This window comes from Hibiscus syriacus, unplaced genomic scaffold, assembly GCF_006381635.1.
Source record: "Hibiscus syriacus cultivar Baekdansim isolate YM2019G1 unplaced genomic scaffold, ASM638163v2 tig00110933_pilon, whole genome shotgun sequence".
NCBI lineage: Eukaryota > Viridiplantae > Streptophyta > Magnoliopsida > Malvales > Malvaceae > Hibiscus > Hibiscus syriacus.
In genome coordinates this window covers 1,655,401-1,676,779 of record NW_024062919.1, presented here as the reverse complement: position 1 = coordinate 1,676,779, position 21,379 = coordinate 1,655,401, and the positions used below count along the sequence as shown (strand labels likewise).

General features: G+C 35.4%; 2 protein-coding genes, 1 long non-coding RNA gene and 3 pseudogenes across 3 annotated transcripts; 1 reads left to right on the top strand and 5 right to left on the bottom strand.

Moving 5' to 3' along the window:
- Positions 1-4,212: 4,212 nt before the first annotated feature.
- LOC120147106 (glycine-rich protein DOT1-like) lies at positions 4,213-5,506 on the top strand. The gene is made up of 4 exons (XM_039160555.1): positions 4,213-4,732; positions 4,772-4,853; positions 4,885-5,048; positions 5,109-5,506. The coding sequence occupies exons 1-4, from the start codon at positions 4,213-4,215 to the stop codon at positions 5,504-5,506; spliced, it is 1,164 nt and encodes a 387-aa protein (XP_039016486.1).
- A 116-nt stretch (positions 5,507-5,622) lies between these two features.
- Positions 5,623-7,762, bottom strand: LOC120147162 (annotated as a pseudogene).
- Positions 7,763-8,387: 625 nt separating this feature from the next.
- LOC120147165 lies at positions 8,388-10,651 on the bottom strand (annotated as a pseudogene).
- Positions 10,652-11,612: 961 nt separating this feature from the next.
- Positions 11,613-13,191, bottom strand: LOC120147163 (annotated as a pseudogene).
- Positions 13,192-13,266: 75 nt separating this feature from the next.
- LOC120147166 lies at positions 13,267-14,661 on the bottom strand. Its single transcript, XR_005518267.1, has 8 exons — positions 14,597-14,661; positions 14,417-14,476; positions 14,227-14,293; positions 14,115-14,141; positions 13,773-13,843; positions 13,598-13,671; positions 13,453-13,508; positions 13,267-13,311 (listed from the first exon to the last, which is right to left on the bottom strand). It is a non-coding gene; the product is annotated as an uncharacterized LOC120147166 (long non-coding RNA).
- A 1,234-nt stretch (positions 14,662-15,895) lies between these two features.
- On the bottom strand, positions 15,896-20,340 carry LOC120147159 (aspartic proteinase A1-like). Its single transcript, XM_039160596.1, has 14 exons — positions 20,267-20,340; positions 18,855-19,229; positions 18,678-18,738; positions 18,151-18,245; positions 17,952-18,064; positions 17,706-17,874; positions 17,558-17,597; positions 17,376-17,440; positions 17,048-17,161; positions 16,844-16,908; positions 16,553-16,709; positions 16,347-16,466; positions 16,168-16,256; positions 15,896-16,071 (listed from the first exon to the last, which is right to left on the bottom strand). Exons 2-14 carry the CDS (start codon positions 19,221-19,223, stop codon positions 15,987-15,989), a joined length of 1,542 nt encoding a protein of 513 aa, XP_039016527.1. The 5' UTR covers positions 19,224-19,229; positions 20,267-20,340; the 3' UTR covers positions 15,896-15,986.
- Between the last annotated feature and the right edge of the window lie 1,039 nt (positions 20,341-21,379).

The window sequence follows — 21,379 nt, the reverse complement described above, 5'->3', positions numbered from 1 at the left end:
CCAATCAAATAGAATATGGAATTGGATTCCAATTCCCACATATTTCAATTCCTTCAAAAATTTTAATTCCCTCATAAACATTCTAGCGAACCAAACGCCACATTATTTTTCTATGTTGGGTTATGTTGATCATAATTGAAATTCCAAAGTCATCATTGATTGAATTGAATTGATGGGCAAAAGGTAATAACATATATTGAATCGATTGATAATTGATTAGACTATAGATCTTAGCACCTGGGATTAACTGATTAGGTTATCTTGTTATGTCCCAGTTAAGGGTGCTGGGCTAGGTTGGGCTGTGCTGTTGAGAGTTGGGATGACCATTTCATCTGAATCCAATGAGATTTAATCTGATTCGGTTAGATTGATTCTTTTTGAAAATTTAGATTTAGATCATATCAGATTTTTTTTAGTGTGGTTGGGTCAGGTTTGGAATTATAGTAGAAAAATTCAGCCTGGCTCAGTCCAACATAATATTATAATTATGTTTTTATATTTAATGATAATTACATTAATATCTCTTTTATTTTATTTTTTTCAATTATGTCCATAATTTACCTAATAAAAATGAATTTACATATATAGATCGAGTTAAGCACGGATTTTAACCTAAAATATTATATTGGATTTTGAGTTAGATGAAAACCTTCTAAACCCGGGTCAAATTAAGTAAGCCAAAAATTTGGCCCATATTAATTAAACATATTTTTAATCTTTTACATCTAATTAAATCTTTTAATTAACATTTTTATCTAAACAATTTGCTGGGTAAAGTACACAAATGGTCCCCTGACTATAATGTGTCGTTTTATTGAATCTCACAATTTTTAAAAGTTATAAAATGGTACCTCGACTATAGGACACTCCTTTGTTGAGTCATCTGACTATTAAAAGTTACTAAATGCTCGTCCGACTATTCATATGTTCTAAACTCATTCTTTTCCATTAAAAATCGCCGATCGTATGAACTGGACGTTAACATGTTGATTGAGATATGATAGAATCTGATCCTAGGATCGTTTGACCTGTATTTTGTGTAGCGACTCTTCGTTTATATTATGTCAACGAGCCAGTGTTCGAAACATTATGTCATCGAGTCAGTACTTGAAAGCAACAACGGTGCCAGTAGACATCATTAAAATATGATTTTATTATATCTCAATCAACAAGTGAACGTTTAACTCAGACGTTTATCAATTTTTTAACGGAAAAGGACGCGTTTGGAGCATATGAATAATTGGGGGACTCAACAAAATAATGTCCTATAGTTGGAGGATTCTTTTATAACTTTTAATAATCAAAGGACTCAACAAAACACCATCCTATAGTTAGAGGAACATTTATGTACTATACACTAATTTCTTTTATCAATTTTAATCAGCAAAGCTTTTGTACACACGGGCGGGTGGGGTTTCAATTAGATGTAGAAGAGAGTGAGGATGAATTAATTTTGGGGCTTTCTACGGCAAAATTAGGAAAATAATACAGGTGAGAATTTTTTTTTAGAAATGAAGGTGGTTGAGGATTATTTTAGGATTTAGGTCATTTGTTACAATGTACGTGGAACTCGTCATGTAGAGGTGACGAGTTTGGAACCTATCTCATGGAGGTGACGAGTTCCATACAATTTTGATCCATTTCATATGACGAATTTTATTTTTTAATATATTTTATGGAACTCGCTACCACTACATGACAAATTTTACGTATACGGTAACAAATGGCCTAAATCCTAAAATAAATCTGAAGGTACCTTATTTTACTAATTAATTATTCCACCTCCATTATTTGTCCAATTTTATTGCTTTATATATCATTAAGCCATTAGCCATTGTAGAAATTTTTTCTTCATAAAACTTTCAAAGAGTTTTTTTCAAAGTTATTTTCTGATCTTATTCAACTAATTAAAATGAAATTAAAATATATTTGTTAAATTCAAGTTTATGAATCATTGAAACGGATTACTTAACCCAAAATCAAATTTACGTGACCCTTAAATCGAAGGCTAAAAACAAAATTATAAGAAAATCATGAATGCCATGAGTGATCATAATTGCAATTTTCCAATAAAATAGTAAATCGATTAGCTATAGGCCCATCAAACATGAAGTTAATCGATACGCCATCAGCAGTCGTGGCATATATATTTCTTCTAACCCTGGCATTTGGCACCCCACTATCTCAATTTGCAATATTTATAATTCAAATTGATCAGTTCAATTATCACTATTAACTTGTCTGCAACTTATGCATATATTTATATAATAGTACCCAAAATATAAAACATGTTTGTTTTTTTGTTTCTCCAAGTGATAACACTGGATTCCACTTCCCAGTTTTATAATCTCCATTACTTAAATTGTATTCTGCATCCCATGTTGCAATCACATGGCATAATACAGAAAACCTTTAACAATATTGGAGTTGGTTGATGGGTTTTAAGTGTTGCTGTTGGACACACATATTTGTTTATATATTTTAAAATAATATCCAGATAATTATAATTAAAATTAATTATTACAAGGTATAAATCAATTTTTGACGAGATTCACTTATGATGAAATTTAAATCATAATAAAGTTGAAGAGGGCACATGCATGACTTATATAGAATGCGACTCGAACTTGAATGTTTCTAAAATCTTTACGTTACCTCTTCAACTTAAATGTCAATGCTAATAAGATTATATTTATGTTGATTTAAGGGCAGTGACTAGTTGAGAAATATTTTTTAGGGTGAGCGTGTATATATTAATAATAGAAATTTTTCGTATGAAGTGTATACAAATGGGTGAATATTCGATCGAGTTGAATAAAAAAATTTCGAGTTAGTCGAGTTGACATGTTCTATTTTGTGATTTAAATTTTGTTCGAATTTTTTCAAGTGAGTCGAGTTTATGAAATTCAAGTCGAATCGAGTTGACTGAGTTTCATTTTAAATTTAATTGTAAGTATTCATGATATCATTCATTATACAAATTGATTCTAATTTAAACAATTTTTTATATGTGAAAGTAATATTTCTTTGTATTCTTTTTTATATGTGAAAGTAATTTTTGTAATGTTATTTAAGAAATCAAATATAATTTAAAATTATAAATATATTTATAATATTATTTTTAAAGAAGATATTTTTTAGGGAAAAATATTGATGGCGGTATAAAAGAGTCAACAAGTTTATGAAAGCAAAGAATTTTTAAAAACTTACAATAGAAGGACCAACTTGACTAAAATATAAAGTTGATGGATTAAATAAAGAATTAAAAAAATAGGAATTAAAATTAAATAGAAATTATATAGTATTAGTAGAGTATGTGGTTCAAATTTAGACTTAAAACTAATGAGAAACTTAAAAAATAGAAAAAATTATACAAAATTAAAGGACTACATAGAAAAAGAGGATGTTTGTTTAAAAAAGAGAGGAATTTAAGGTGCATAGTTATTCTAAAGTAGTTTAAGAGCATGCGATTTAAATTCGATCAAAAATATATTTAAATTAAAAAGAAAATTAAAGAAATAAGAAAATCAAGCATTGTATCATAAAATAGTCAAATTCAAATTTTCAATTTTTTGAATTGATAAAATTTAAAATCGACTCAAACTCATAAATTGAATCATTAATTTGAGTATAATTAAATAACTCAAAACAAAAAAAAATCGATTTTTTTCTAGTTGAGTGAAGTTATTATTACCTCTATGTCCTTAAAATTTGAAAGAAAACAAAAAGATTACATCTCCATTTTTACCATAGAAGTCACTGAGTTCGTGTCCATACCCTACATTTAGATGTAAGACTAATGGACATTTTGTTCGAGGATAAGAATAAATAGATAATTAGCATCAACAAAAAAAAATTATTTATTTAAATTTCTAAGTATATATTGCGCTTCTCTCTGTCAGAAATTTCAAGAAGATACAATTACCTAATCCACTATCTATATAGATGATTGATTAATAGCATTATTATTATTTATTTTTATTTCTTGGAACTGAGCATCATTATTATTTCTTAATATGAAGATTATAATACTAAATGTATGTATAATTTTTGTCAATAATGGTAATAATGTAATATTATTTGTCGGCTACGGTTGACTTTACACTTAACCTAACACAATTTGGACATTTTTTTCCTCGACTTCAATGGCGAATTTTCATGCATGTTTCCCTTTGAAACACAGTCTACTCTCTGCTATATAAATATGTGGCAATGGAGAGGGAGAATGAAAACCAAGCCAAGTTTGGTGTTCTTGAGAATCTGTTTCATCAAACAATGGCGGCCATTGCTATTTCTGATAAATTTTGGTACGTAGCTGTTCTTCTTCTATGTGTTGTTGCTGCATTGAATGGTGTTGTTGTTGAAGGAGATGTTCATGAGGGTGGTTATGGAGGTCCCGGAGGTTGGAGGTATGGTGGTGGTGATGATGATTACTGCTCATATAGAAGTTGGCGAAGTTGTGGTAGCTTCTTTGGACGAGGTGGTAAGTTTGGTGGTGATGGTGGTGGTGGTGGTGGTGGAGGTGGTGGTTCCTCAGGTAATGGTGTTGGACATGGGGAAGGGTATGGTGCTGGTGCAGGAGGAGGCAATGGCATTGATGGAGTAGGAGGTGGAGGTGGTAGTGCTAGTGCTGGTGGTGGTTCCTCAGGTAATGGTGTTGGACATGGGGAAGGGTACGGTGCAGGAGGAGGCAATGGAAATGGTGGAGTAGGAGGAGGTGGAGGTGGTGGAGGTGATGCTACTGCTGCTGCTGCTGGTGTTGGTCATGGAGAAGGCTTTGGAGCTGGAGGTGGTGTGGGGGGTATTGGTGGCGGTGGCGGTGGTGGAGGAGGAGGTGGAGAAGGTGGGTGGAGGTGGGGCTAATGGAGGATATGGTCATGGTAGTGGATATGGTGCCGGTATTGGAGTTGGGATTGGAGGAGGAGGAGGTGGTGGTGGTGGTGGAAATGGTTATGGTAATTCTGGTGAAGGGTTTGGTCATGGTAGTGGATATGGTGCCGGTAGTGGAGTTGGAACTGGAGGAGGAAGTGGTGGAGGAGGAGGTGGAGGTGGCAGTGGTTATGGTAGTTCTGGGGAAGGGTTTGGTCATGGTAGTGGTTTTGGTGCAGGAGCAGGCATTGGAGGCGGTGGCGGTGGAGGCGGTGGTGGTGGTGGTGGTTCTAATGGGGGATATGGCCATGGTAATGGCTACGGTGCAGGTGGTGGCATTGGTACAACCGGAAGGGGAGGAGGAGGAGGTGGTGGTGGTGGAGGTTCAGGTCATGGTAGTGGTTTTGGTGCAGGTTTCGGCACAGGTGACATTGGAGGAGGAGGAGGAGGTAGTGGTGAAGGCGGTGGAGGAGGAGAAGGATATGGACATGGAGAAGGCATGGGTGTAGGAGGTTCAGATGGCGAGAAAGGCGTGAACATGGGATTTGGAATGGGGATGGGAATGGGCATTGGATTTGGTTTTGGCATTGGAACCGGTGGAGCTAAACCCTCAACGGATGACAATGCTAAACCCTAACTCCTCTGGGTATACAACAACAACTTCCTTTCTTCTTTTGCCAATTCCATATGTTCGTCTACTCCTGCATCTTTTCACTACTTTTGCAACAATAAAATACACCAATTATTAGTTCAGAAATTCAAATATATAATCCCATAATAAACACAAGATTATACAGGCAATTCTGCAGAAACAGTGTGTTGTATATGTTCCTACATTATTAATATACAAAGGAACCGATGCTCCCACACATGATCCTTGGAAAATCGGATCTCGTCATCGTTGAATCACTTGTTACGCTCTTGGCCACTGTGGACTAACCACCTGTAACAGCCATTAAAACCAGATAATCAAAATCTAACGATGTAATCATTGACAATCAACATAGATTGATCAACCATGAATCCTTTAAGCCCATAGGGAGCTCAAAGTTCATAGTCATGTGATCCACCTCTGCAACAATTCGCTCACCTCGAGCGTGCTAAAAACTAACCGCATTCGGCTAGCAACAACTGAAGGCTCCTCTGCACGTCCAATCACCGCCATTTGCTCAAGCTGGAGAGTTTTCACCGGAAGCCTTTGGCAAAACAAGAATCCATCTTTCAGTTTTTACTGTTAAAAACATATAAACACAGCAGATTCTAGGATAATCAAAGAAAAGATCAAAGACTAATATCTGATAGGGTTTTTCCAACCAGCATTGCTAAAAGTATATCTCACCATGCCATTCCTCTTATAAAATATGCATTTGCTATGAGAGCGCAAAAGCCTTTCCAATGATGCAGGACATCATCGGACACTGGCGGTGTAGACGACCATCGGACTATAGTTGGTTGTGGTGTACACAATATGGTGATGAATATAATGCTCGCCATAAAATACACTCATTAACCTGGATAGTCAGAAAACAAATTTTCCTTCAGCAAAAATATGGGTCGGATTATATCTCAATCCCATATCTAAAAAGTGTCGGACACCATGCCAGACACCGATACTTCATGAAAAATGAAGAGCCAAAGCAAAATGAATGAAGCGCATCTAAGTTATAGGATATTGCTGGTATACTAAAGGATCTCTAGAACAAATGTAAAAGCTAAAATATGTAAGATCATCACTCACTTCCTCTGCACAAATCTTGGATTTCAGACTGGTGCTCCCGCCATAACTATGCATTACTTCGATTTCAATGCCGGATTCCTTCATGGCGATAAGTTCTTTCCGCAATCCTTCATCAGTGCAGCCCAATGCATATGCATTGACCCCAGCACTAATGAACTCCTGAGATACAAAATCAATCCAACAGTATCACATGAAGGAAGGCTAACATACATGGTCAACTCATTCGAATAAAAAACAGATCAAGCAAGCATGCAAATCATTGAATATACTTTTAGGTTGTCACCTCCTCCACGTTCGATGGCATTCCTGTATCGCCTAAACAAGCTGATCGCTATATTCCGCGACGATCGATACTCATCATCGGATGAAGCAGAACCATGTGATTGACACTGCAGTTAAAATCATAGTTAAAACATGTAAATTGTAAACACTCTCCATTTTATTTCTAAAAAACAATGTAAAAATGAAAGAGTTTAGGTTCAATAATCCTAACCAGCCATCTCTTCGGGGCAACCCGATGCGATACAAGATAGGTTGTAAGCTTGCTGGAATCTTTCCATGAAGGCAATGAGTTATGAATATGAACTAAATTGTTATAGTGAATCGCTGGTAAGATATGGTGAATTGCAGGCTTTGAAACACAAGGCAGCTTACTAAGAAGGATGGAGCTGCCCAGAAATGTCTGGGTTTGGTTGATTTTTCCCGGAGGACTTACCACTAACATCATGGAACCATCCTACGATTATACAACCTTCAAAAGAGGAAACGAATAAGAAGAAACAAAAATGATTGCAAAATAAGAGAAAATTCCATTACTTTGAGAAAGACCCATCCAAGAATTTGGTGATTAAACTCGAAAACTATCGATTTTGTTATTCATAAACATCAAAGAGAGTGGAATTACTAGTGCTTTCTTTTGTTATATGAGCTTTGATAAGTTAAATATAAAGCAAAGAGAGAACACAGATGATCAAAATCTAAATTTATTAATAAAAGAAATCAGTATATTACCTTGGAGGATTTTTGATGAAATCGTCTTCCAGATAAGAGTTGATATGAGAAGATTTGAAATGTACAAGGAAGAATCTTGGTGATGAACTAATGGTTAACGCCACTAGTTATTTGAATGGCTCCTAGATATTCAGTTGTTTGAAGGAAATTTTTTTATATTCTTTTATTTTAGGTCTAATTATATTTTAGTCCTTAGACTATAATAGAATTTAAGATTTAATCTTTATTATTAGTATTATTGTTGTTATTATAATTATTATTTAACTATGCAGTTTGTACTCATTGCATGGTGTTAGTGATAAAAGGGAATTTTATTTTCCATAGAGGATTCAAGTTTGTGCAACTGGTCAGAGTGTGTGTACAGTTTATAAAGGGACTAAAACTACATTTAGACCTTTATTTATTTTACTTTTATATGTATAATTTGGTGTCCTTAATTCCAATATTTTATTGCTTAGAGAGGTACGTAGAGACCATGAACTCCATTTGTCACAAGCAACCACATATAGCGACGTTTCTTGGAATCGTCATCCAAATTCCAAATTCAAAATCCCATGAAAATTTTCCAAATTTCACTTTTAGGCCCCCGGAATTCTCTTACTGGAATTGAACATAATATAAAACACTAAACAACAGAATGTTCATGTACTGTCATGTCGGTTAATAGAAAACCAGATATTGGTATTTGATTGCAGATGTTAAAGTTCAATGGGGGGGGAAACCAAATCAGAAGCAGGAAACAACTGAGAAAATCAAATCCCAGGGACTAAAAGTGTAAATTTTGATCTTAGGATGATGGCTTGTAATATTTTGTTGGTACAAAAGGCATTTTTGTGACAACTCCATCATAGGCCTTTCCTCTTACCAGGATCTTAGCTTTGGTGCCCGCCTTGTGTAATCCGGATTTCACATATCCCATTGCTATGTTCTTCTTCAGGCACGGACTGCATCCTCCGCTGGTGATTTCACCGATGTTGTTCCCTTTCTCATCCTGGATTTCACTGTGGGATCGTGGAGGTGGTCCAGTGGAGATGAAGCCAACTCGCCTGATCGACGGACCCTCTGCTAGTTGTTTCAGGATTACCTCGGCTCCTAAGAATCCGCCTTCTGCTCTTCTTCTCTTCCCTATGGCCCATGTTAACCCGGCCTCAACTGGTGTTATATGAAAGTATATTGAAAATAGACAACTTTATCTAGTACACTCCGTAGCGCCCCAACGAGTGATAACATCGACTTGCCAACCAAATCACTACTCTTTTTTTTTTTTTTATAAGAATTGAAGGCCTCATTAAAAACCCCCCTTCTTAATTAATGGAGCTTGATAGAAAGCTCCTTAATCATTTGAAGGAGGAAAAGAGTGCCCTAGAATTTCATTCAACAACTTAATTACATAAGATACAACCAGGACAGCACCCCTATCAAAAGCAAAAAACCAAACAGTACCCTTAAACAACGAAAAACAGCAACACTAACTTAGACTTGACCTCCTAAGCACTACTCTTTGAATAACAAGAAGAAACAAAATCGAGTATTACCCTGTCCGAGTGAGATAACATGTTGCACCATTGATATCCAAGATTCGGAATTCCCCGAAATATAGCTTACTCAGATCATCCTTTGTCAGATGTTGAAGAACCGGGGCAGCAAGAGGTCCCTGTAATACAAAAAACCAAATGTTTCGACATTGTTCAAATGCTACAGTCTCATTAACCAACAAATCGTGCTAACCGACAAACAATCATTGCAACATTTGTTCGGACTGCTACAACACGAGAAAGTAAGAAAAGTATGCATGTTTGACTTGACAATCACCAGCAAATTGCTTGAAGCAAAACGACTGGAGTCATAAAATCTGAAGGGTCTAGTGATTAACCTGGAGAGCTAGAAGAGATCTCTCATCGTGGATGTGCCACGAGACATCCCCGCCTTTGGCCTTGAATGCCTTCATATGCTCTTCAATGTGAGCCAGATCCTTATCCCTGCAGCCTGCATTCACAACCAGGTATATATGATCATCTTTCACTTTGGTAATCACGGAATCATCGATTGCCCCTCCCTTCTCATTTGTAAATACAGTTAGAGTTCCGGTTCCTGGGGTAAGGCCAGCTACATCAGCAATAACGAGCTTTTCAAGGAATGGAGCACAGTCCTTTCCCTTAAGGCTCAGTCCACACATATGGGAGACATCAAAGAGTCCACCATTCAGCCTGCAATTCACTGTCGAGTCCATGATCGAATCCTTGTACTGAATGGGCATGCTCCATCCGGCGAACGGGACCATCTTCCCGCCATTATCAACATGGAAATCGTAAAGAACAGTCTTTTTCAGATCAGCCTCCGAAGAAAAGTACCGACGTGGCACAACCTTCTTGTCTGCCTGAGCAAGACGACGAGTAATCGACTGCCCGAATTGCCAAAGACTTCCCCTCATCTTCTAAAGCCGAAAAATCTGATGAAAGAGTACATTTTCAGAAACAAGACCACAGTGTAGATACTAAGAACAGCATTTACTTGGGCAATACTAAACGGAATCGTTATCAGAAGCGGAACATTCGAATTTAAAGGGGAAAAGTGATTTAACAGCATTGAGCCTAAAGGGGTTCAACAAACAATACAGAATCTACTGAATCGATGTTACAAATCCAACAAGAAATTACAAACTAAAACATCAGATGGATTTCTTGATAGATTATAACCCAATACACGATCTAATATCACTAAATCAGCATTTGAAGCATCCAATAGTGACATTCAAAACAAATAATCCGACCATGTACAATGAGAATCCCAACATTTACCACAGTTTTGAGATGCAAATGATCGAAACAGAGAAAGGGTATTTAACAAAATCAAGCAAAGAAACCCAATGCTATCAATCATCAAGATCTCATTAAAAAAGACTGAAAAAAAGGCTTACAAAGAAACCTTCTTTGCGTTTTTCAAAAGGAGAGCAATTTCAGAGAGCACAAATGAGCATTCCTCTGCGGCTCTGCCAACTCTGGTACAAAAGATCAACGAAAAAAAGGACAGCCTTTTATATGTGTGAAAGAAAATATATATAAAAATATTATTTTTGGGTATTAAAAAAAGAAGAAAAAATTTGAGAAAATGGTTGGTGGCAATTGAGTGGGTGGAGGATACCAAATCCTCAGCGAGTGGTGCTTAAAAGGGCTTTTAGAGCTATTTCACCACTTCCCAAATCCTTGTCTTGTTCTATTCATCTCTTAACTTCATCTAACGGCTATCATTACAAGGAATCTAATGTATGTTTCTGATTTTGTTCGAGGTTAAAGGTGTGTGATCCTCTAATGAGGCAGTTACTAAGGCTCCAAGTTACTCGAATTTAATTCGATTAAAAATTCGATTCAAATAAATTTAATTCGAATTTTTAACGAATTAAAAGTGAGTTTAAATTTAAGTAAAGCTCAACAATATTAAAATTCGACTCTAACTCAGTTACAATACCAAAAGGCCTAATCTAAAGTAGTCCATAATGGAACCGAGTCTAGAAACGAATATATGGGATTAAAGTCTCAGATAGGGGTCCCATGTTGAGAGATCACTGAGATCTGGGTTGAATCGGCCATGAAATATATAATATTTTTTTCTGATAGAAAAACTAAGAAAAGTTTGTAGTCCGAGCTATTTTTTACAACCATAAGACACATTTGTCCATCGAATAATTCGGATTCATATACTACAAAATTTCAATACGGAACAAACCTCTTAACCCAATTTCATTGAAAATGGTTAATATTTCGAGTGTTACTAGAAAATTTTGATGAAAATGCAAATATAGGAGCCCTGGAAATCTCAGTTGCTATTTATTCTACACCAAGAAAATGTTTTGCCATATCCAGGCTATTTAATAGACTGTTGTTGTTTGCATTCTCATATATCAAGCAGCAGTCTCCGTGGATCCTCCACGACGTCTTTAATGCGACGTTAGTAAAAACAAGAACTTAGAAGAAACATGTCGGATCTGGCATGTATGACTGCGAATACAACGTCATGTATGTGCAGTAAAACATGCATCCAGAACACAGAGTTGAACTTGTTTCACAGTACTGTGAGTTAGGAGCAAACTGGCTGCAAAGCATCTCACCTGAGGAGGGTTAATGATTGGAGTACTTAAGAGGCTTCCATAAACACCGCCATTGGATATCTTGAATGAGCCTCCGGCCATCTCATCAATTGATAACGACCCATCATTTGCCTTCTTAGCAAGGTTGTTTATCCCTTTCTCGATTTCGGCAAAGTTCATTCTGTCAGCATTCGTATAACTGGAACTACAAGACCCTGGAGAGGCATGTCAAACAAAGCAGCCCAATTTCAGATATCGATGGAGAACAAGAAAGCAAAGCACAGTTAAGGGCTTTTGTACATTTTAAACAAAAAAAGGTAGTGCAGAGTGCAGGCAGAGAATATCAAAAGGTTTTTTTGTATCCTTCATACTCGTTTTTAGGTCCATGTAAACTACAAGTAACACGATCATGCAAATCCAAGAAAACTGGATGTAAGAATGTTGCTGCAGAAAGAAATCACAGCTACATTACTAAATCACTTTATATGGAGTGATAGAAACTGCGCCGGACCTTTGGGGTACCAACAGCAACACTGATATCGATATAATCTCTATATATTATGTCATCTCCATCAATTACAGCATTGACAATCGGTTGATTCTGAAGCGCGCTAACAGCAGCCTGGGAGGAGATAAGACGACTCGAATCAAGATTGTATAATGTACACGGAAACAAACACATTTAAGCATTCTTTTGGTGAATCTTACCTTTACAAATCCCGACATAAGTCCTAACTTTACTCCATGCTTCTCAAGAAAAGCATCCTTATATTCAGAACGGAGCTTCATCAAACTGGTCCTGGAATCGTATATCGAAGTAGAGAGCAAATGAGCAAAAACTAAGTCATTACCATCTTAAAATAACATGAGAAACTTATGAAAGTGGAATATCCCAATAAAAGATGTGTATATCTATTTCAAAATACGACCAAAAGATTAATCTAATCCAAATAGCATAAATTCTCTCTCTTGTGGAATCACAAGGACCAAAAGAACAAAAAGGTTAGCAAAAGAGAAGAGTAACAATTGACATCCTACAACATTACATTAAGAAGGGGTGGAAATTACATATCAACTTCATTGAATGTCGTCAACATGGCGAAAGTGTTTTGAGAGTCCTTCAACCGTGTTGCAACACGCTTTCTAAGTCTAGTCATAGGAACCTGAAATCACAGAAATTACATGTTACAGTTAACAGCAAAAGAAAAAGGTTAATAAAAGAATGGTATGAAGAATTATAAGTCCTGTGATACTTGCTCTTCTCTCCCTTTCTTTAGGAGGAAGTTGAGGTTCCTTAGTGAAGGCTTGGAAGGAGTCAGGGAAGGTACTTTAAGCTTTTCTTTGCCGGGTGGAGTTTCTTCTTTAGGCTTCTCTGTCTTGATTTTCATTGTTTTCACAGGAGAAGGCTCAGAAACCGTCTGGCTAGACTTTTCTTCTGATGGAGCAACATGAGTTACGTCACCGGATTTTGAAATGACAGCTATCATCGAAACATTAGTTTATATTCATATTAAGTATTAACTTCTCTGAAAACAGACAAGCTTATAAACTATCAGATATTTACCTATTCAATTACACCAGCTTCCGGACTACTCACGTCAATTGTCACCTATTTGTATCATACAAGGGGGAAAAATCTTCTTTAATCAGAATAGGAAGAAAAATATTATCTGCAGCTAATGAAAACTGAGTGATGGACAAATCTAAAGACTTGGATGCTTAGAAAGAATGTCACCTAGCTAATAAGTACCTTATCCGTTTCTATTTGTGCAATTGGCTCATCTACTTCTACACGGTCACCAGGTTCTGTTCCCAAATCACAAAATATAAGATGTATTATTGTTTTCACATGCATCTATAATAATCTCATGATGAAAAGAACTTGCACAACATACGCTTCAAAAGTTAGAAAGAGTGCCATCGGTGATGGATTCCCCCATGAACGGGACAACAGCATCAACAACTTCACCTTCATATCCAAGCAGAAGCATTTGAGTTTAGGATCAGAACATAAACTGGATTTCAAAAAGAAGAAAATAAAGTCACGAAAGATTTACGAGAATGTGTAACCAGTATCGGGAGAAAATGACCTAGTGTGGACAAATATTGGAGGAGATCTTTGAACAAATTAAATAACTTCACTGAAAATAACATAAACATAACATTCTTTTAGAAGAAAAAAAAGTACAAAAATTGATATGGTAGTGGATAACCATTGTTTATTTCATTAATTCATCACATGTTACTTCATGTATGCATGTATGATGTATTTACTATTAATATTTCATGGAGAAAACATCTTAGTAACTCTAAAATCTATGCAGAAGAAGCAAATTTTCAACTTAAACTGCCATAACAAAGGATGGAAATTGTTTCAAGATACAAATAGAGACAAGAGACATGAAAACAAACCTTAGAGGCTTTGAGCCAACTGAAACCCTGTAAACACATGAACCCAGATAAATGAAAGGAGCATGGATTCTTTTACAAGGAAAATGGTGGATATTGTTTAATTTCCAATTACCTAAACAACCCACAATCCCTGCATCATGTGATGACCCTTTTCTGGAAACTAAAGTCATAGCATAGGCCTATAGAGAAGCATGAACAAATATATTAAATAAAGAGGCAGCCATAAATGGAAATGATCTCATAAAAGATTCAACCTTGGTAATTTGAAATAAATCACAACAGTGCTTGCACTGAAGCTTTACCTCTTTTGAAGAAGTGTAAGATCGTGAAGGTCGAGCATTTCGAAATGAGTGGCCTAATACCTGAACCAAGAACCACAACATTTTAACAAAAATAGTAAGTATTATTTATGTAAGTATGTATGCATAAATATTCAGAAAACATTAGTGATTTAACAAAGAGAGAAAGTAATGAAAACTGACTGAAGAAGAAGAACTAACTCTTCGTCTTGAAACAGCCAACATGGTCCCCTAAACAAGAAAGACAACAAAATCACAAAAATCAATCGGAATCTGGGATTTATGTATACAGAAATGAAGAACAACAAAAAGAAAAAATGACCCAAAGTATGAAAACCTTTGTTTAACAAGGCTGATGTTTTGGAACACCAAAAGAAACAAGGGAAAGGAAAAGGGTTTGGGTATGGGCGTGGACTAAAAGAGAAAAGCCTCTCAATAAGTATGGAATGGAGAGGGGTTTAAAGATCATCATTTAATGTTGATTTTTTTTTTTCTCCGGTAGAGCAGCTAGAGATTTTATTAACTTTTCTCCATATATAAGTGATTAACAAGTTTTTTCCTCTACTGTTGAAACTCTCTAAAAGTAGGATGATTGAAGGATTAATTAATAATTTAGCCCCTGAAAATTGCACTAAATTATTTTTTGTTGCAGTTCATCTCTAAACTATTATTTTCATCCCATTTTACCCTAAACACTATTGGCATCCAATTATAACATGTCATATATAACGTCATTGTTGGTTGCAATAAACATTATTAAAGTATGATTTTATCACATCACAATCAGTAGATTAACGTCTACTTCAGATGATCATCAATTTTTAACAAAAATTATAAGTGTGGAACTTATGAATAATTGAGTGACTATTTTATAACTTTTAATAATCGGATAACTCAATAATATAACACTCTATAATCAATACACTATTTTATAACTTTTAATATTCAGCAACAAAGCGTAGGGGACAATTTGTGTATCGAAAAAACTGTTCTGTTTTGTGCTTAACGGGGTTGGAGTTCCATTGTTACTGAAAAAAAGCTTGCTTAACACTCTTAATTATGACATTTTTTTCCAAAAGAAAAGAAATAACGTTTAAAGATGCTTCAGTTATTGTTCGTCGTGATATTCACAGAAATGGTGGTGAAAATGGAAGGAATACAAAGAAGAAGAGAGAGAAAAGAAGAAGAAAATGAAGGCGACATCGTTTTGTTTTTGACAGAAATTTAGTTTTTAAAGAACGAAGTTTTGATGTCGTGTGTCATATCATAACGTCATTAATTATTTAATGACAGTTACCAAAACAGGAGCAATGTCAAAGTTCAGTGAGTAAATTAAAAAAACTGAGAATAAAATTCAATGATGATTAGTGTAATTTACCCATATATGAACACTGAATTTTAAGCGTAAAACGATATTTACAACCAACAAAGCAAGACTTTTTCTCTCCCTTTTTAATGTACTAGGCTGAGAGAAGTGATTTCTTCAGCTGTTCACAATTTTATAAAGTTAAAACATACATAAACACAAACTTTACGGGCATTTAGAAAAAACACAGGTTCCCCATTGTAGCTCCTATGCAGCTTCTGCGAAGCCAACTCTAGATTTACCGTAATCGAAGACGGTGTGATACCGACCCATGAAGACATCTCCCAAAATCCTGCATCAAACACGAGTAATGATTTTCGAATCGAGATTATTTTCGGGTCCGAGCAACATAAGTCCATGGAACTTGCTTAAGGAAAAGCTTAAATACCAGAGTGGTCCACGAGGAGGAGGAACATCCAAAGCAGTAAAGCCGCTGATGCATTGAGCTTCAGAACCTTCACCCACCTTCAGGATGTACTGGATTACATAGCCCCGAAAAAGTTAACGTCGGAACAATGCGATTTCAGTTGGACAATTCGAAAACAGAAAATTAAGGATAGAGAGTACCTCGTCTGGGGTAAGCTTAAAAACTTTGCCACCAATAGTGAAGGAAACAGGAGGCATGGAAGAAATATTTTTGCAGTCAACCGAAGATTCTCCCATTGGGTTTGGCATCCGATCGCAGAGCTGCAGAAGTATCGAATTGATGAATCGGCACCGGGAAGAATGTAATCACAAATTTATAAATCGAATACAAGTCTATCACATGTCACCTGATCGGCATAGTTCAATATGCGGTCTTGAGTCTGATTATCCATCAGTTGGTTCTGCATCCAAACAACTGCCATTTCACAAGCAGGGCACGTAGCGCCGTGAAGAATTCCAGATGATTTGCCGTTGCTCTCATCTGCGACATTCTCGATTCCCATGCTATACAAACACATTTGAGCACCATTACTTGACCGCTTTAATAGTGTCATTCTATCTTTGAATAAATTGGAGAAAACTGAAAGATAGGAATTATTTAATGCAAACAAAGACAAATAGATTAAAACGAGCCTCACCTAACACCATGAGTACCGTCAAAAGCGCACAATCCAATTTTGGAGCAGATTTTCACGGGTTGTGCCTGTCGGAAAAAATACGGAAAACCAATCACTAGGTAGAAATAGTGTAGCAAGACCATGTCGCAACTGATGTTACAACAAATGAATACAAACTACTTGCAATTATATAGGTAAATGTAATAGAGTAAAACTAGCATTCACCCCAGACACAAGTAAATCGATGATAGTTTGCCCATATTGTTGAACCACTGCTTTGCACTCCTGGTTAGCCACTCCAGCGGCTCCGATTGCTTGATTTATCATGGTAATCACAGTCTGCATCAAGATAAACAAACAATCAGGACTGCAATCAATAGCCAGGTTAACAAGTAACATAAACCTACAGGACTTGGCCAAAAAAACACGATAAATGAATAGCTCAAATATTTTAAAATTTGACAACACACAAAGATAAGGTGAAAAGGTTAGAAATTAACTAGATAAACAAAATACTTATCAGAAGATCCAACAAGGAAGCATTAGGACTTACTGTTGGACCTGCCAGCAAGGAAGTTCCAGAATCTGCAATTGCTGCACAACTGCCAGCACAATATCCTGAACAGCATAAAACTAAGTCAGAAACACAGATATATTCCAAAATCATGTTTTTGCTTCAAAGAGAGTGCTAAAGATCCCAATTTTAAAATACACCAGATAATAAAAGGAACATACCAGTCGGTTTTTCACCAATAAGAACATCGCCCATGTCAAACTATCAAAAGGAAAAGATGATTACACAAAATGTGAAAGAATAAAACATACATGTGTACGTAGAAAGCATTTATGTGGAACGAAATAATTTAATTTTTGAAAGGTCAACCTGCCAATATCCTTTTTGTGTTACAGGGACGTATGTGTGCTTGCCCTTGTAGTGGTTTGGGTCAACCCCACCAAACACAATTTCACCGCCCACTTCTCCCTCTATATTGCGGTTAAGCCAAAATGAAAATACCTGGTCCTGGATAAGACCTTGTTTGACCATGTTGTACCTGTAAGATAAACAAGTGGCTTGTGAGAAGCTCATACACATCCAGAAATAGAAACAAAAATTAAAACTCAAGCATACCACACTGGGACAGCATCCCCAACTGAAATCTCCTTAAACCCAAGTCCTAATATCCCATCAAATTTGGCCGCCACAAATGTAACACCTGGCTCCTTAGTAGCTTCTATAAAATCCTGATAATGAAAATAGATCACCAGTTACCTAATTTAAACTTCCAAACAACTAGATCAAACGTGATAAGAAGATTAGCTCCTCTTACCTGATCTTTCACAACCAAATGGCCAACTTGAACGTTGTCATTACTAAAGAAACCAGAAATAGCTCCAGTACCATATTGAATAGAAGCAGATTTCCCTGCATCGAATATGATAATACTTCTAGATTATTTTAGCATCCATGGGATAAATACACATAGTAATGCAATATGCCAAGTAAGCTATAAGAAAACTATTACAGAAAGAACTCAAAACTTGTAATTTTGTTAATATTAGGCCACAGAAGCATGCATCAGATTATATGTTGGAGAAAACTATCTTTCTATTTAAGTTTGTCCTACCACAACATGGACCAAATACAGAAACAACACACTGCATGAACAACCATGATCGATGCCTATCACTAACTAATCCAATAGTATTAGAGACGGACATGATTGTTTTTGGAAAAAAAATCAAAATTTCACATATTACTATGCAAAATTAACTTAAAATGTTCTGATGTCACGAATATCAATAAGAAACAAGTTGCAGAAACAATTATGAGAAGTAAAAAGAGCGTAAGACATACCATTCTTCTTATAAGTACTCGAGTCCCCTGACTTGTACTTGGAATGAAAGTAGCACGCAACCTACACCAAAATGTAGCATGAATCATGTTCCCTAAACCACATTTGCTTTCACAATTATCAAGGTCAGAAGTTATATTTCCAATAATTTCATAGTAATCATAAATGTAGGGCCTCACCGAGAAATAGCACTTCGCTGATGGTACCCACAGATTTGAGCTTCCTGTGTCAAATACCACAGTGAACTTTTGCGGTGGAGTTCCAATACCAATCTCACCATAGTACTGAGCATCCATATAGTTCTTCAGTGCAACAATATCAGTTTCCTCTGATCCAAGATCATTATGGAAGCGATACTTTTTAGCCATAGATGCTCTAAGAGCCTCTCGATCCTTGGAGTCAAGCTGGCCAGCAAGCCGGTTGTTTGGATCCAATTTCATCTTTTTCAGCCCAATTCTAACCAGCCCATCATCGGATGCAAATACCACAGAAAACAGCAGGGACGAAATGAACAGTGACAGTACCACGCCTTTAACAATGGTTCCCATATTGACCTATAAACCCCCATTCACTACTGGATTGTTAGAATAACATAAAAGAACACAGAATATATATATATATATATATATATATTGATGTATGCATGTATGAGGGAATGCTAATATCAACACCATTCACAGTAACTCTGAACTAGGCAAGCTAAATTCCTATAAGATCTTATAATTTTTAAAGACACGTTAATACCTTCAAGTTTTTTTCTGCTTTCATTAGTTTCCCAAATGGAGTCTCCTTTCCAGTTTTAAAAAGATAAGATAATTTAAAAACAAGACAAAACAGAGGTAAAAAAACAGACCTTCACAAGTCATAGCTAAATCGAATCAAGTCCTCATTTCCCCTCAAGTAAAAACTTCATTAAAAAATTTTCGTCAAATTCTATAAAAGATATTTTTACTATGCCATTTTTTACGATTTAGTCATCTACCATAACAAGATCATTTCTAGTCATCGATTTTCCGAAGAATATATGATATACCAATGTAAACCTTGGCAGCCTTTCTTCAGTTAAACGAATTTTTTTCATACAATAAAAATATTTAATATTTGTTTAAAAAACGTCAAGGTGTATACATTATATTTTTAAAATATTTACAAAAAATAAATGAATCAATCGAACTAATGGCGAAAAGTATATTGAAAAACACAATTCAAACAAGTTGAAACAATCAAATTCTCCTATCCGCGGAAAACACATTCTATACAAATTGGCCAAAATTTTCGCCTTAGAGTAAAAGGAACTCTCAGTTACAGGTTAGAACGGCTAGGAATAAAAGTAAAATAAGTCACCGAAATTCCGCATGCAAGTCAATATTGTAACGAAATAGAAGGACAAGTCCACAGTTAAGTGCTAACAAGCTAAAAAAATTGATCAAAAAACATAAAACAAAAAAAACAAAAAGTTCTCGTCGTAGATGCAAACAAACGATAAGCCAAAGCTTATGATCGAAGCTTCAAGTTCCGCAGATAATCATGAAAACAATCCGACCGACTAGTACAAATGCAACAATTCAAAGCGAAAATTAGAAACGCTCACCGAAATATCGAGACCGCTTAAGGCGAAAGTAACGAGAGAAATGGAAAGCGTTGATGACGGTAGAGAAACGAGGCAGAAAGAGAGTCTATATTAGAGGGAAACGCCTTAGGAAACAAACTGTGAGAGAGTGGCACGCTAACGTCACCCGTCCATTTTCTAAAGTGGGGCCCGGATACTAGAATCGTTGATTCTGGTATTTTAAGGTGAGGCCTTTTTGTTTATTGAATCTTTTTATCAAGAGATGTAAATAATGGGATTAAATGGAGGCACACGATTTTTCTTGTTGTCGGAGACTTTTCTTCTAAGGAAAGCATAAGTTGATGATGACAAATTCTAAAAGATAATAATAATTAAATGATAATATATAAAAAATATTAGTTAATGCGTATAATTTTTTGTGAAAAATTGAGATAGGTCATTATTATAATATTAAAAAATTATAAATAAAAAATATTTAAATGTATAATTATCTTTAGTTTTGAGAGGTTTAAAAAAATATACCTAATTTAAGCATCGTATTAAAGAATCCAAATTTTATAACACGAAGTTAAAGTGCAAAGTACTGGTAGACCTTGGAGTTAGTTTTACAGTTAAATATATTTTATTTTTATCATTTAATTAATAATAATTTAAAACCTTACTCCGGTCAAACCAAGCTAAAAATGAAAATGACCATTTGTTTTTTTATATAATATTTAAATTATTTATTTTCTTACTCATTGAACGGTGAATTCTAATTAATATTTTTGTGTATATTAGAACAACAATTTAAGTGAGATTTAATCCTAAATAATAATTTAAACATGATTTGTGGATTAACCGCTAGTATATGATCTACTAATCGACTAATCAAATCAAATATTAGAGCTCGTTACTTGGAACAAAGCCATTTATTGGGTGGAAAGGGTTGTGCTCCAAACTTTTTAGTAAAATAGCATTTTAGGTCATTGTTAGTTTAAATAATAGTCGAATAAGGTTTTCGTTCATCTTAATTTTTAGATTTAAATACTTAATATATTTTGTCTTCCTAATGTTTAATCCTAGCTATGTCCTTTCTCATTACGAGATTGACTTTTCAATTTAATTTGTTCCATTCATAATATCATAATTTGA